Here is a 14,641-nt window from a genome sequence, read left to right as displayed (position 1 = left end):
CCAATCACGTACCTCGTGGTTGCAGCAGGTGGATCAGCATCTCAAGAAGATGGGGATGGGCCCAGCATCTGCCTGGGAGATGGCCAGACGGAGGCCCCTTGAGCACCGGCAGAAAGTGGACACAGCGCACGCTACTAAGGTGCATGCTAACATACTTGACCTGACCTGACTTCTAACTGTGCATTGGCAGGATATCTCAGAAGTTGCGGACTCACGTTTGAGGTGTCTTGTCTGGGTTTGATTCCTGGCCCGACTTTTAACTTTCAAGCTGGCAGGCAGGACGTTGCATCAACGTGCATGCCATCTGTCGGATGGGCTGTTAAGCTGGGGTATTGGCTGCTCACCGACGTAAAATATCCTGTGGAAATAGTAGGTGATTGGTGCCAGTTTGTTATCCACAGGGAGCACTGCATTAGCAACACAGTTAAACTCCCAGTAATTACATGACCGGCAGGCAGGTACTGCACACTGATGCATCTCTTTTTGTAATTCGGCATGATATGATGATCTGATGTCCGTTTACATTGTTAATAATTTTAGCATAATGTTTTCAGTCACCGAAAGGCCATCCATTAGATTCTGTCACCAGTCTTTGGTTGTTGTTGCCCCATGCCTTTCTCCAGGGAATGCGTTCACTAAGCTTTCCTAATGTGCCAGGGGCTGTCTTGACCCTCATTCGATTGACAGTATGTATGCCATGTCACTGAGCTCTCAGTCATTACGCTTGAAAATGAACATATATGTTTGCTTTTGAAAAACGTGAAGGTGAAACTGGGCAAACTATGGTACTCGCTATCAAACGATTTGTCTTTGTCCATACCACAGCATCACATTTCCCTCTCCTGTAATCTGTGGAATGCAAAGCTCTCAGTATTATTGGGAATGTCCCACGATGAGATTGAAGCATGAGGCCGGTTGCTCTCGAATCACAGACAGGTTGGTGGTCCATTCTGTTATTTCTGCCTCAACTCCCATCGAGCTCTCTCCGCTCTTAGCCTTCCGACCCCCTGTGGCTCCTCCAGGATGTACGTGTTCTCCACTCACCTCCTCCTAATTAAACTCTCAACTACCTAGGTTCATTGGTCACCAATCTTTGAATTTCTTTCTCTTATTTGCATACAAACTCTGGGCTTGTGGAGAAGCGAGAACATAGAATCGATCAGGATGTTACCGAACAAAAGGAACAATGGAGAGCACAATGAAGAGAGACAGTGGATGGGGGGATGGGGAACACACTGACAGCAGGGTTGAGGAATAAATTAGAGGGAGACTTGGACAAATAAGGTATTTGGGGAAAAATGAGGGCTCAGGGAGGACAAACAGGGTGGACAAAATAGATACAGAAGCAAAATCTCAGAAAATCCTGGAAACTTGGAAAGAGGTGACCTTGGGGAGGGTTAATGGGGTGAAAAAAGATCATGGTTTTGAATGGGGAATGATTTGAGATGGTGCTGAACAGCTGTCTTGAATACCTCGAGGGTAGAATGAGATTTGAAGAGGATGTGGAAGTTCATTCCACAGGTAGGGAAAATGAGTGGAGGTGAGGAGTGATTCTGTAATTGTGGATTTTGGGAGTTTCACCAGAAAGGGGTTGTTGGTGGACTGTCTGTCCTGCAGCACAGAGAGGGCAGAAGGTGCAAGACCAGAAACGAGGCAGTAGAAGACAGACCACTGACCTGTTTGCGATGTGAAAGTGACAGGCCGATAGACTCGGTTTCATCGCGGGAGATTGTAATGATTTTGAAGGTCTTGATTTCCATAACATTAAGCTGCGCAAGGTTTGAGGCAGGGGTGCTTGCGCAGTGGGAAGAGCAGTACTATAATCAAGCTGTGCAGAAAGGCCTTGTCGATGGACGAGTTCAGGTGTGCCAAGGAAAAACTTTGCATGACGGAGGATGCCCAGTCAGTAACTGGCTTTGGAAGTTTGTCCAGTGTTTGACCAGTTCGTGATTCTATGAAGGTCTGCAAGGAGTGAAGAGGCTGCTGCTTGCCTCTCTGAAGAATGAGGGATGCTTTGGCAGAGGGTTGAGTCATCAGCAAAGATATAAAGAAGTCCAGAGAGTCCGAGAAATTGTTGATGAAGATTAGCAATAGTTTGGGGGCACAGAACACTACTTCCAGCCTTGACAGGGAGAGGAGTTGAAAGGATTTCGTTGAGAGCCACACGTTGGCCACGAGAGTAGAGGAAGTCACTGAGCTATGTGTGGAGTTGACCTTGGATGTCATTGGCAGAGAGTTTTGAGAGCAAGGCAGGATGCTCAACTGTATAAGATGCTCGAGATATATCTAGAGACGGCCCTATTCTCATGTCTGATGTTGAGGGTCTCGATCCATTGTTGGAAGAGCAGAAGCCCTCTCCATGCTCCACCCTCTCTGCTGTGTCCTCTAACCCTCATTTATTCCTTTTTTTTCCTGCTTGCGGAACCACCTTCCACACTCTATTCAATCTGATTCTTCCCTCCAGATCTTCAAGACAGCTGTTCACCACCATCTGAAGTCACCCCCCCTCCAAAATCATGATCTTTTCTACACCCGTTAAACCACCCCTCACCCCTCCCAAAAATTTTGCTTGCGTGTCTATATTCTCCACCCTTTGCATTCTCCCTTACCTTTCATTGTTACCTGCATCCCTTGTTTGTCCATCTCCAACTACTTTCTCCCTCTGCCCTGCTGTTGGTGTTTCCCCTTTCTCCTGCTGTTCCCTTTATGTTGTGTCCTGATTTGTTCTGTGTAATCGTACTTCCACGAGCCTGGAGCATGTATTTTTTTTTTTTTTACAGCCATTTTCCCTGCTGAGCAGGGGTTAGCTTTTTGCTGAGCAGGGTTACATATCTCCATGCAATCATGGTTCCCTTCTTGAGGCAATGTTTTTATGGCCGGATGCCCTTCCTGACCACCAACCCTGGTCACCTCTTAAGACACACAAGGATATGATCCACGTATTCTAACCGGTGCATACACTGGGACCAGTACACTGGTACTCATTTCGTCGACCTCGGAAGGATGACAGGCTGAGTCAACCCCCTGGTGTTAATTCAGTGGCCAACGGAGCTCCAACTCAGGACCCAAGGATCCAAAGCCGCCACCCTAACCACTAAGCGAACACCAGGCTGCCAGCCAGGTAAGTTGCATAAGTTTAAAAAAATAAAAATAAAACAAGGCAATTGAATGAACTGTAGAACAAAGGCTGGGGGAAATGTGATATGTTGCATTCTGATACAAGATCAATTATTCAAAAAAGACAAAACGTTAATTTTATTTGTATACTTGGGGGCGGGGGGGAGGTGCACTTGGCATTTCCCGGCTGTGGTTTCAGGAAGTGTTAGACATTGAGGAACTGTAGAGTTATTGGCTTCAAGCTGGTTACCTTTTGCCTGTGGACCGATGACAGCACTCCCTGGCCCTACATCCCAATATACACTTTATAGCAATCTTTGTTCGCCTAAAAATGGCCTTTAAGGCCAACGTGTGGAAGCTTAAAACCTTCTCCAGATTCTGAAGTAACTACACCGACACCCAAAATCTAAGGCAGACCAAGGTGCTACGTTGGTTCATCCATGAAAGAATAACAAACACTTGAAATTATTTATAAGATGCACCTCATGATGAATTTTATTTTTTGATTATCGTGATTGCCATGGTTATCTTGTTCGTGAAATATTTTACGTGCTGTCCGTATCCTTGAGAGATACCGTGAGAACATGAGACTTGACTCGATTGATGAATGCATTCCATGTTGTCAACCAAGCTCTAATCTTCTGGAGGTCGGCATTTTGAAATGCAGGTGCAGCCTCTCAGCCGAGGTCGGCATTTAGAAATGCCGGTGCAGCCTCTTAGCCTCTTTGTTGGAAGACTCAGAAACCATTGTGCACAAAGTGGGACGAGGGGTTGATCAAGGAGCTTGAAAGGTCGTCGAGTTTTGGAATAGGATTGTGCCTTGATTGATATTGACTTGCAAGGTCAGACTGTATGAGGGAAAATCCTGGAAAGCAACATACGTGCATATTGAGAAAGTCTGCCAGCCAGGTAAGTTGACCCGAGATGCCAAAGCCTCAAACCTTGGAAAGCAAAGTAGGATGGCAGAATTCTCAAGATATGTCTACAGAAACAACTGAACACCTGTTTGAGGCTCATGGCATCCATCCGTTGCTGTGACATAATACAGCAACATGTCCAGGGTAGAATGGCCGAGCGAAAAACCTAAAGTTCGTGATTTGCGATGCTTGTTAGAGAAGATGAACAGCTTTATCTACCTCAATAATAGATCCCACGATTTTGTTTCAAATGCTTGTATTTGATGAACAACATTGAACATTTGCAAATTTTCCACTTGATTCCTTCAATAAATGAAAGAAAATGGATTATTTTCTAATTTGATGCAATTGCTTTAGTCATATTTGCTTACTGGTGCCAATGCTTTCCTTGTTGTTGTTTTGTTGCACGTATGCCAAAGCAGGTCCTCCAGTAGCCATCGAGCATGTCTATGAACGCGGCTCTGAGGAAACGAAAGATGGATTGTTGGAAAACGACTTGTCGGCTCTGAAGGTCACCGAGAGCGATGTATATTCCGTGTGAGAAATTTGTCAGTTACATCACTTGGTACAAGTCATTAAATTGCTGTTACTTTTGGTGATTCCTGAATTTGATAGACTTGGTTACTCGTGCATCAAAGTGCATTTTTGAAGGAATCACTGGTTCTCAGTTACAAGTTCTCAACCATTAATTAGTTCAATGCTCAGGTCTTTTAAAATTGCCTTGTTTTAACTGTATTAGTCGACCCTAGGCCTAAAAAAAACTAAAAAAACAAGTTGTTTGGTTGCCATAACCTGATTTTTTTTTTTTCCCCTCGACAATATATTTCTCATTAAAAGAAAGCAAACATTTCACCTGCAATGTTGAAAGAAATAACACGTGACGTGTGTGCAAGTTTTGTTGTGTCGCTGCAACTGCGTCGTAAGTCAACCCCAGACTGTCTAAGCGGCGGTTGCACATTCGGCAAACGGTCATGTTTCCAACATGCTCAAGCAATCGAGAAGTGTCCGCAGGTGATAATTTGGCCATTTGAGGCGTATCGGTGCTTGTCCGTTTCATTATATTGCGACGAGAACTCCGAAGTGTTTTGTTCACATCTGGTTTAGAAATGCTCGAGGAGCAGGTGTATGATAATCTGGCATTTGTTTTGGAGGAACATGACGGACATTAAACCGGTTAGATGTCAGCAATGTCAAAGCAATATGCTCAGTCAAAATGTTAATACTTGGAATGTGTTGTTGTAATCATAGTATTGATTCTGGACAATATATCGCTGTTATCGCTCCTCCTGTACGTCAGTATATGGCAATTAAAGCCCGTGACTATTCGCTTCAGCTACTTTTGAATGAGCTGGAGTCGACGGGGGTATTTCAGTAACTCCTGGAGATGATGGACATTCAAACACAGAAGGAAAAGGATGTTTAGCGGCAAGGAAATTGTGCCAATAGACTTGGTGGAGATTTGGAACAAGCGATTATGGAGGCCTGGTAATTGATAGATGTTTCCACAGGACATCGTCCCAATTGAGGAATGCATTCTCGATTCACTGAAGGCTTACTGCATGTTAGCACATCCCATTAAACTACTTTATGGAATCTACACATGAAGAAATAAGGTAACTTTGGGTCATCAGACAGAAGTGGTATACAGGCCTGTCTAATGTGTTTAATAGCTTGAAGAAGAAGAATCACTCCTTTCACGTCCTCAGATGTGCTAACGTGCAGTAAGCCTTCAGTGAATCAAGGCCAATGAACGAGGCAGTTTTTCATTGGTTTGGGGGTACAATCCTGGACTGGTCACCACTCCGACACAGGATACTCTATTTCATTCTTCCCAGTAAGCTGGTATTCAATTTTCCGACCTTGGAAGGATGACAGACCGAGTCAATCCACTTGGTGTTATTTTAACGGAAGATCAGGGCTCAAAACTCAGGATCACCGGGAGGTCAACACCAGGCTTAATAGAAATAATAGCATGACCTCCATCTCAATCGAGTCCATCAGCATAGTTATTTTGACTTGTTATATAGTAGGATCTCTTTCGTCTGCAAATCAAAAATGTAAGGGAAACGCCCATTATCCAGACAAAAAAAAATTATGGCCTTTCACCCACTATCGATAAGCCAGAAAATCATCCATCATTCGGAATTTCCACTGTACTTTTGTTACCTACCTGTTTCACCATGCGGTGCTACATTTGGTGGTAGCAGTCGTGCTGTAAGCGAACCAAGTTTCTGAACTGCAATGTGCTGGGTTTGCCACTTCCGAACTGGGTGGCCAATCTGAGGTTGACTAATTCTGAACAATCACTTGTTAAACGAGTTGCTCTCCTAAAAACCAAACATATTTGCTGAATACGTTCAGTTTTATTGATAGAAAATTGCTCTTTAAAATGATAAAATAAGCGTTTCAAACATAAAGTTCTTTAATGAAATCCCCTGATCAATGAATTGAGCAGAGACAGAAGTAGAGTACCCCAAATGTGCTCGATCGGCCACTGCTTGCTCGTGAAAGTGAGTTTGGACTGCTAGATTTTATTTATTTATATTTTTCCAAATTACTGAACCGAACCGGGTCCCAGCAAAAAAATTCTGTTGTTCCGCTCCGAGGCATTCTAAGTTACAGCACTCGTGTAGTAATGGCCATCCAAAGCTTTCTTCTATCTGTACAACGGGTGCAAATTATTGTGGCAATGATAATGGCAGCAGTAAGAGTGGGAAAAGACCGTTATCTGCCAAGAGTAGAGAAAGAGTTGGGGCCAAGAAGATGCGTGGTGTGAAACGGCAGTGGAATGTGCTAAGGATCTAGCATGAAATTTAAAACTATCATGGTGTCTTCACATCACATAGGCATCTTCATTTTGCAATTGGATACTTGGAGGATTTATTGGGAAGTACAGTGCAATCTTCTTCTTTTTTCTTCTAACATTTGCATGCCAATAATACATATAAAACTAGAGGGGGAGCACTCGGTGGAGTGCAAAACCTCCGCCGCCAATACTGCTGGGTCACTTGAGTGAACCTGATATCCTATTCATTGTACGTCAAAACGGATCAGACTCTACTGAACCACGATTGAATAAACTAAACTCGATCGAGGCGCATGTAGAAATGCCAAAAAAATAAAATCGAAATTTTTTTGAAAAGAAAGTTACAAAATTTCTGGGTTTTTTTTCTCCAACAAATTTTTTTGGGGGGGTTGGGAATCACTTAAAACATGTAGAAATGCAAAAAAAAATTCAAATATTTTTCAAATAAAATCGAAAATTTTAAAAGAAAAAGTTGCAAAATTTTCTGTTTTTTTTTTTTCTCTAACAAATTTATTTATTTCTGGTTGGAAATCACTTAAAACATGGAGAAATGCAAAAACAAAAATTCAAATATTTTTTCAAAATGGCCGCCATAGCGGCCATATTGGACTTTGGACCAAGTCTAAAATCTAATGGCATGATCCTTAGACCATACCTAATCCCCCCACCAAGTTTCGTCGAAATCCGTCGAGGAGTTTTTCCGTAATACTGTTCACAAACAAACAAACAAACAGACAGACGGGTGAAAACAGTAACCTCCGTCCATCTTCGATGGCGGAGGTTAATAACGCTTTACAGTTCAGTATGTTTGTGTGTATATATATGTATATATATATATATATATATATATATATATATATATATATATATATATATATATATATATATATATATATATATATATGTGTGTGTGTGTGTCAAGTATTTTTCAGCGTACAAGTCAAATTGGCTGATTTCCCCATTGTTGTTTTCCTTCAGACTTAGATGAGTCAATTAAAAGTGTGAGACAAAGCTAGATCAACGACACTAGTTAGAAAAACTATAGTAGAAAAACTGTCATTCAGCACAATGGAGGTGTTGATTCCTCCCTGACACTCACAACACATCAAGTCAGGTGTGGGAGCATGTGCCGGAGTAGTGCGTCGCTGCGTCCGCTCCAGGGGCCTCCGTCTGGCCATCCCCCAGACAACTCATCGTTGCACCGTACACGATACTTCCAGGGTCCTGAATAATGAGCTGTTTTGTGCGTATTATTTGAATGACTTTGAGGGGACGACCTTTCAGATAAATTACGATTGTGAATAGTTTTTCAACATGTTTGTTATTGTATCGAGGTATAGCATTTAAATCGAATGACAGAATTATGATCAGCACTGGCTCATAGCACACAACACGCTTCTCACTGACGCCTTATTTCATGTGCACAGCCATTTTCCCCAGCAAACTTCACAACTTCCAACTTGAAAGTTGCCGTGTACAACTTGCATGACTTTACGAGAGGCATTTTGAGAAGACCGAGTAAGGATGGGATCGACACATGACTGGGATCGACAGCGATGGATCAAAAGTAATTGGTGAATGTGTGCTCGTTATTGATTGGATAATTTCGCACCTGCTGGTGAACAGATTAATGTGTTTAACCAATCGGCAAACATTGTGGGTAATGATTTTTGTGGTGAGTTTTAAATTATATAATTTATTTCAGAAAATATCATGCTGCAATTTTTTTTCATTTATGCAATTCCACATCTTAAACCATAGATAAGTCAATTCTGAGTACAAGTCGAGGACCGGATTTCTGGGGAGGGGGGAAGTTTCGACTTGTACGCCAAAATATACGTACATGTACTATATACATGTGTATCATACCTGTGTTGTTCATTATTTGGGAGATGAATTAGGCTTCGTAATGCAACATAACACAATGACATCCATTTAATAAAAAATATTTAATTAACCATCAACTACAACATCCATTAACCAGAAATATCGTTCATCCGGAACACCCTTGGTCACGACCATTCTGGATAAGAAAGGTTCTTCTTTGTCATGTCAAGTTCTGGAAGCTCTGAGCAAAGCATGGAGCCCCGGTTTACAGTAAAGTCGCAGAAGCGAATGGACATTGGTTTAATTACCTTTGGGCAACATGGCTGAAGATTAAAAACACATTTCTTAGTTTCTCAGCCTTCCAACCCTCTCCAGCTCCTTCAGGATGAATGTGTTTTTCCAATTAACCCCTTATTGTTATACTCACAAAATCCAGGCTTTCCAGACACCTCCACTTTTATTCCTTTTTTTCTGTCATCTGTGAAACAACCTCCCTGAGATGGTTAAGGTCCATGCTTCCCTCCAGAACTTCAAACCAGTACGCACTGATCACCATGTCATGTCATCCCCCATCCCTACCTGCAATATTTTCTTCCCCATTAACCCGACCTAATTTGACTCCCACACTTACAGGTTACTGTTTCCTCCCCTCCTATCTCATTTTTTCTTGTTTGTTTATACCCTTGCTTGTTGTGTCCAACTGTTGTCCTACTGTCATTTAACTGCCTTTTTACCCTCCGTACACGTCACACTTGCATAAGCCTCGATGTTGTAGAGAATTTTTTTTCTTCAAATGTTTGCCTTTTAATGGCTTGTGGAATGTCTCTCACTGAATTAGAGTGTGGACTGTAAACTTAAAAAAAAAAGGTTTAACTAAGAAGCTATCAGTTTGAAGAGTGGGGAAAATCATGATCGTACGTCAATTATTTTTATTTATACCCCACGCATGTGAAGTGAGAAGTGGAGTTCAGCAATTAGTTCACCCCTGTCTGCAAACATCAGTTTATGATCGAGGAACAACTTGATTTCAACGAAATGTTATATTTTGGACACAAATCGGAAAACAGACCTGAAGTTTAACGGTACTTTGGCTCTGAATTCGTCCCGATCACACATGCGCAGAGAGGAGTGAGATGAAGTTTTTAATCTGTCTGCCTGTCTGGCAGTCAAACAAAATTGAAAACTATTCCAAACAGGAAACGTACCTTTTTTAAGGACTCCACAATGGACAAAAATAACTCGTGTAACGTGTTAGATAAGGTGGTGTAAAAGATGCTGCATCAACTATGGTAAACTTCCAAAAAATTTTCTGCAGCCTTTAAAATCTTAATTTTATTTCAATTTAATGATATACTTGAACACTGTGAAACACAAATCGCCTTTTTGTCACTTTCATAAAACTTCCGTTTAGCAGTACTTGGCCAAAATAGTACAGCGTTTTCCGTCGTCATGACAATTAAAATTTGTCGCTCGCAGACTCCGCCCATGTCCTTGTTTCTCAAGACTGTGTGAGGTAAGGTGTTTTATGAACTCGCTAGTGTCTTTCATTTCTGCCACCATCATTGCAAACGACATGAACAATATAAGCAAGTCCAGATTTTGTTTTATAACAAAGACTCAAAGCTGTAACGTTTCAATCGCAGAGGGGCCATCAACTGGAACGAAGCAGAACTGAAACCATACAAAGGTATTTATGGTCCAGCCATGCCTGCCCACTTTCACTTATTCCCCTCAATCTATTGTCCCCCCCTCCCCCTTTCACCTTCTCCTGCCCCCCCTTTATTCCTCCTTTAATTCTCCCTACTGCTCTCTTTTTTTATCACTTTATCTTGCCTGTACCCTTCCATCCACTCCTTCTGTTTGACGTGGCCTGCAAAAGTATTCATTTCTTCCAATAATCCCACATTTAGATGACTTACAAAGTATGTAGAAACATTTTTTCTAAATTAATTTTTTTTATCAATAACTGAAGCTGTAACATTGTTATCATTGAAGGAGGTTACATGTCAAGAATACCTGCAAAAAACATGTACAAATCAAAATTCACTGGTTGTAAAAGTATTCAACCCCTTAGGTCAGTCAAGTTAGGTCAGCTATGGGAGCATGTGCCTGAGCAGCACATTTTCAGTACTTGGTGGGAAACACCTTTTGCAGCAATAGGTCAGGACTTGGTGGGAACACTTTTTGCAGCAATGGCTGCGATGAGTTTCTTCTGGGGAGGTCTCTACCAGCTTTGTACTGTGAGATGGTGAAATCTTTAGTCATTCTTTACTTGAATATTTCTGTTGTTCTGCCAAGTTTGATGGGTATTGTCGATGGACTGAAATCTTCAAGTCTTGCCATAAATGTTCAATTTGGTTCAAGTCAGGACTTTGGGCCACTCAAGAACATTTATTTTCTTCTTATTCAGCCACTCCAGTGTAGCTTTTGCTTTGTGCTTCAGATTAGTCCTGCTGAAATGTGAATCTCTTATTCAGGTTCAGATTCATGGCTGACTCAAGCAGGTTTTCATCAAGGATTCTCCTGTACTTTGCACCGTCCATTGTCCCTTCTATCCTGACAAGCTTGCCAGTCCCTGCTGATGAAAAGCAGCCCCAAACCATTATGCTGCCACCAACATGCTTGACAGTATAGATGGTATTGACTGGGTGATGTGGAGTGTCAGGCTTGCACCAGATGTAACGCTTTGAATTTAGACCAAAAAGTTCAATTTTTGTATTGTCTGACCACAAAACCTTTCTTCACATGTCTTGCAGTATCATTAAGATGCCAGCTTTGTTCAGGGAATGGGATATTGTTGATTGATAAACACTGACCCTCATCTCGGGCATAAAGCTATGCAGATCTTTAAAAGTTATTGTTGGATTTCCAGCGACATCCCGACCGTTTCCTGCTTGCCTAGCTGCTGAGTCTGGATGAGGGACCTGCTCTGGGTGGAGTCTGAGTGGTATGATACGTCTTCCACTTCTTAATGATGGATTTCACCTTACTCAATGGGATGATGAGTCATTTTGAAATCTTTTATAACCCTCTCCTGAACGGTGCTTCTCTACCACCATTTTATCTACTCTACTACCATTTTATGTCTAATTTCTTTGGAAAGCTCATTGGTCTTCATGTTTACCTTGTTGGTTGACCAAGTGAGTTACACCTTAACACTCCTTAGATAATTGCAGGAGCTTAATTTTTAAGTTATACCACTGATTACGTTCAGGTGAAACTTATTACACTTTCATTTTGTAACCTTTCAAATAAATAATTTGCTCCTGAAGTGATTTAGGGTTAATTAGGCAAAGGGGTTGAATACTTATGCAACTGAGAATCATCTGATTTTTCTCTGTTAATTTAACTTATTCACATTTTATCTACATTTTTTTGGCTTTATCGCTTTGGAGTAGTTTATGAAGACTCTCCATATTAAGTTTGATTTGAAAGAATCATGAAATCAGCTCAGTTGGCATCAAAATGTGAAAACTTTGAAGGGGTTGGGGGGGAGGGGGTGAATTATTTTGCAGGCCACTGTATGTGAGAGGTCTTGCTTATTGCCTGTTGAATGTGTGAGAAAATTCTCCAGTTTATATTGTACTGGTCGCGATCCTACGAGCACCATATTTGAATGCGCTGTTGTATCATGACTCCTGAATATTTCTTTAATTTGAAACTTCCTCTTGGCCAATTACTTCTATTGTTTCTACTTAGTCTGTTGGCCACGCGATTGTATTTTGCTTCATCGATTTTTTTTTTTTAAGTAATGTAGGCAGACGGATTTTTGAATAGTTTAAATGGTTGTTAACTTGAACCATAGTTTTGTTTGGTACTCACTGTGACCGAACGAAATAGGCAAACCTTGAAACTTAAACCAAACCCTAGTTTGTGTGAAGACTAAAGAGAAAAGAAAAAGAAATTACATTTAGGTTGTATTTTTAATTGCTTTTTTTTTCTTAAAAAGACATATTTGCTTGAAATAAATTTGACTTATGGCAACCAAACATTTAAAACCACTTTGAGGGGCTATTTTTTATCACAAGTATAGTATTGGGGAAGGTGGGGGGGGGGGGTTGTTGTGCCTGTGTCAAATTTTACCATTGGTACTTGCATCATAATAGAATATCCCGAAGAGTTGAAGTAACTGTTCCTGTTACGATTGCTTTGTTTGCTTTTCAATAAAGTTTTTACAAAAACAGTTTTTATAATTGTTAAACAAGGCATGCGCAAAGTTTGGATGAAGGGGGGGGAGGGGGTGTGGGTTGAAATTGAGATCCTGAAATGGGTGTCCTTGAATATATATATATATATATATATATATATATATATATATATATATATATATATATATATATATATATAGTAATCCCCCGTTTCTCGCGGGGGTTACGTTCCAAACCTCCCCGCGCAAAGTAAAAATCCGCGATGAATGGACGCCTCCTCAAAAAAAGACTCGTCTGGTCTGGTCGGTTTGGCAGTGATTGGGTTTGAGGTGCCAGAGATCGACTCATCTGGTCTGGTCAGTTTGGCAGTGATTGGGTTTGAGGTGCCGGAGATCGACTCGTCTGGTCTGGTCGGTTTGGCAGTGATTGGGTTTGAGGTGTTGGAGATCGACTCGTCTGGTCTGGTCAGTTTGGCAGTGATTGGGTTTGAGGTGCCGGAGATCGACTCGTCTGGTCTGGTTGGTTTGGCAGTGATTGGGTTTGAGGAGCTGGAGATCGACTCGGCTGGTCTGGTCGGTTTTGAGGTGCTGGGTACGAGCATGCTCGTCCAACGGCGGCAAACCTTTTTCCTTCCCGAAGCACATATCGAGCACCTTAACCTTCTCCTGGAGCGTCAGGACCTTCCTCTGGGGCTTCAGTTCCTTGCCAGAAGCCTTAGAAGGTGCAGGGCGTTTGGGCGGCATCGTGGGGCTTGGAGAAAAAACGTAGAAAATATTCGAAGCTAACGAGCGAAACTGTCTCGTGCGTTGTGTGACTGGTCGAGCACCACGCGTAATAATTTATTGCTTAAATAATGTATATTTTATATATTATTACCGCGATGTACCGGGGAAACTGCAGAAAAAATTAGTTAAGTTCCAAGGGAAAACCAGCGATGAACCAGGGGCGCGATAAGTGAACCGCGATAAAGCGGGGGTTGACTGTATATGTATGTATGTATGTATGTATGTATGTATGTATGTATGTATATATATATATATATATATATATATATATGTATATATAGATGGCAGTCCTTCTGTCCGTGTCTGTCTGTCTGTTTTTTTTTGTGACGAATAAGCTCCTAGACCAGTGAGCCGATCTTGATGAAACTTTACACATATATAGAACTAACATTCAGCTCCAGGATGCGCGAAGTGGCTCTCCATAAAAATGAAAAAAAAAATAATAATAATATATATATATATATATAAATAAAATTTCCATGAGAAAAAAATGGCTTTCGAATAGTGCGCCGGCGTATTAATCATAACAAAAGGCTTCATGGTTAAAAACGCTCGGGTTTTTTGAAATACAAAATGTTCGTATTCGATGACTTTTTAAACATATACATTCTCCTCCTGTTATTTGAATTCTCGAACTGCACGCACACGGCAACAGCGAACTGCTGATTGATCTGCTCATGAAAGAGCCAGGCAAGCCATAAAGGGGATTAGGGAGACCATTGATAAAGGGAAGATAAATGATGTGAGTGAGTGAGGGCCAGTGGGCCTGTGTGTATGGAGTGAGTGAGGGCCAGCGGGCCTGTGTGTATGGAGTGAGTGAGGGCCAGCGGGCCTGTGTGTATGGAGTGAGTGAGGGCCAGCGGGCCCATGTGTATGGAGTGAGTGAGGGCCAGCGGGCCTGTGTGTATGGAGTGAGTGAGGGCCAGCGGGCCCATGTGTATAGAGTGAGTGAGGGCCAGCGGGCCTGTGTGTATGGAGTGAGTGAGGGCCAGCGGGCCTGTGTGTATGGAGTGAGTGAGGGCCAGCGGGCCTGTGTGTATG

At 41.9% G+C, this 14,641-nt stretch overlaps 1 protein-coding gene across 6 annotated transcripts in view; it reads left to right on the top strand.

The window, feature by feature from the left end:
* The window catches only part of LOC147022415 (zinc fingers and homeoboxes protein 3-like), a 40,021-nt gene extending 27,406 nt beyond the window's left edge, over positions 1-12,615 (top strand). For 3 of the 6 annotated variants that reach the window (XM_085893271.1, XM_085893273.1, XM_085893269.1), the window contains 2 exons: positions 4,454-4,545; positions 8,268-12,615. In XM_085893271.1, the coding sequence (XP_085749397.1) occupies positions 4,454-4,545; positions 8,268-8,381 (206 nt within the window). In that variant the 3' untranslated portion in view covers positions 8,382-12,615. Of the gene's footprint in view, positions 1-4,453; positions 4,572-8,267 lie in introns of all 6 variants that reach the window. The other 3 variants (XM_085893272.1, XM_085893274.1, XM_085893275.1) reach the window with 3 other exon arrangements.
* The last annotated feature ends 2,026 nt before the right edge of the window (positions 12,616-14,641 follow it).

This window comes from Eptatretus burgeri, chromosome 8 (assembly GCF_056783735.1).
Source record: "Eptatretus burgeri isolate ZD-2024b chromosome 8, Ebu_testis_v1, whole genome shotgun sequence".
Classification (NCBI taxonomy): domain Eukaryota; kingdom Metazoa; phylum Chordata; class Myxini; order Myxiniformes; family Myxinidae; genus Eptatretus; species Eptatretus burgeri.
The sequence above is the reverse complement of the archived record's forward strand: the minus strand, read 5'-3'. Positions and strand labels throughout refer to the sequence as shown.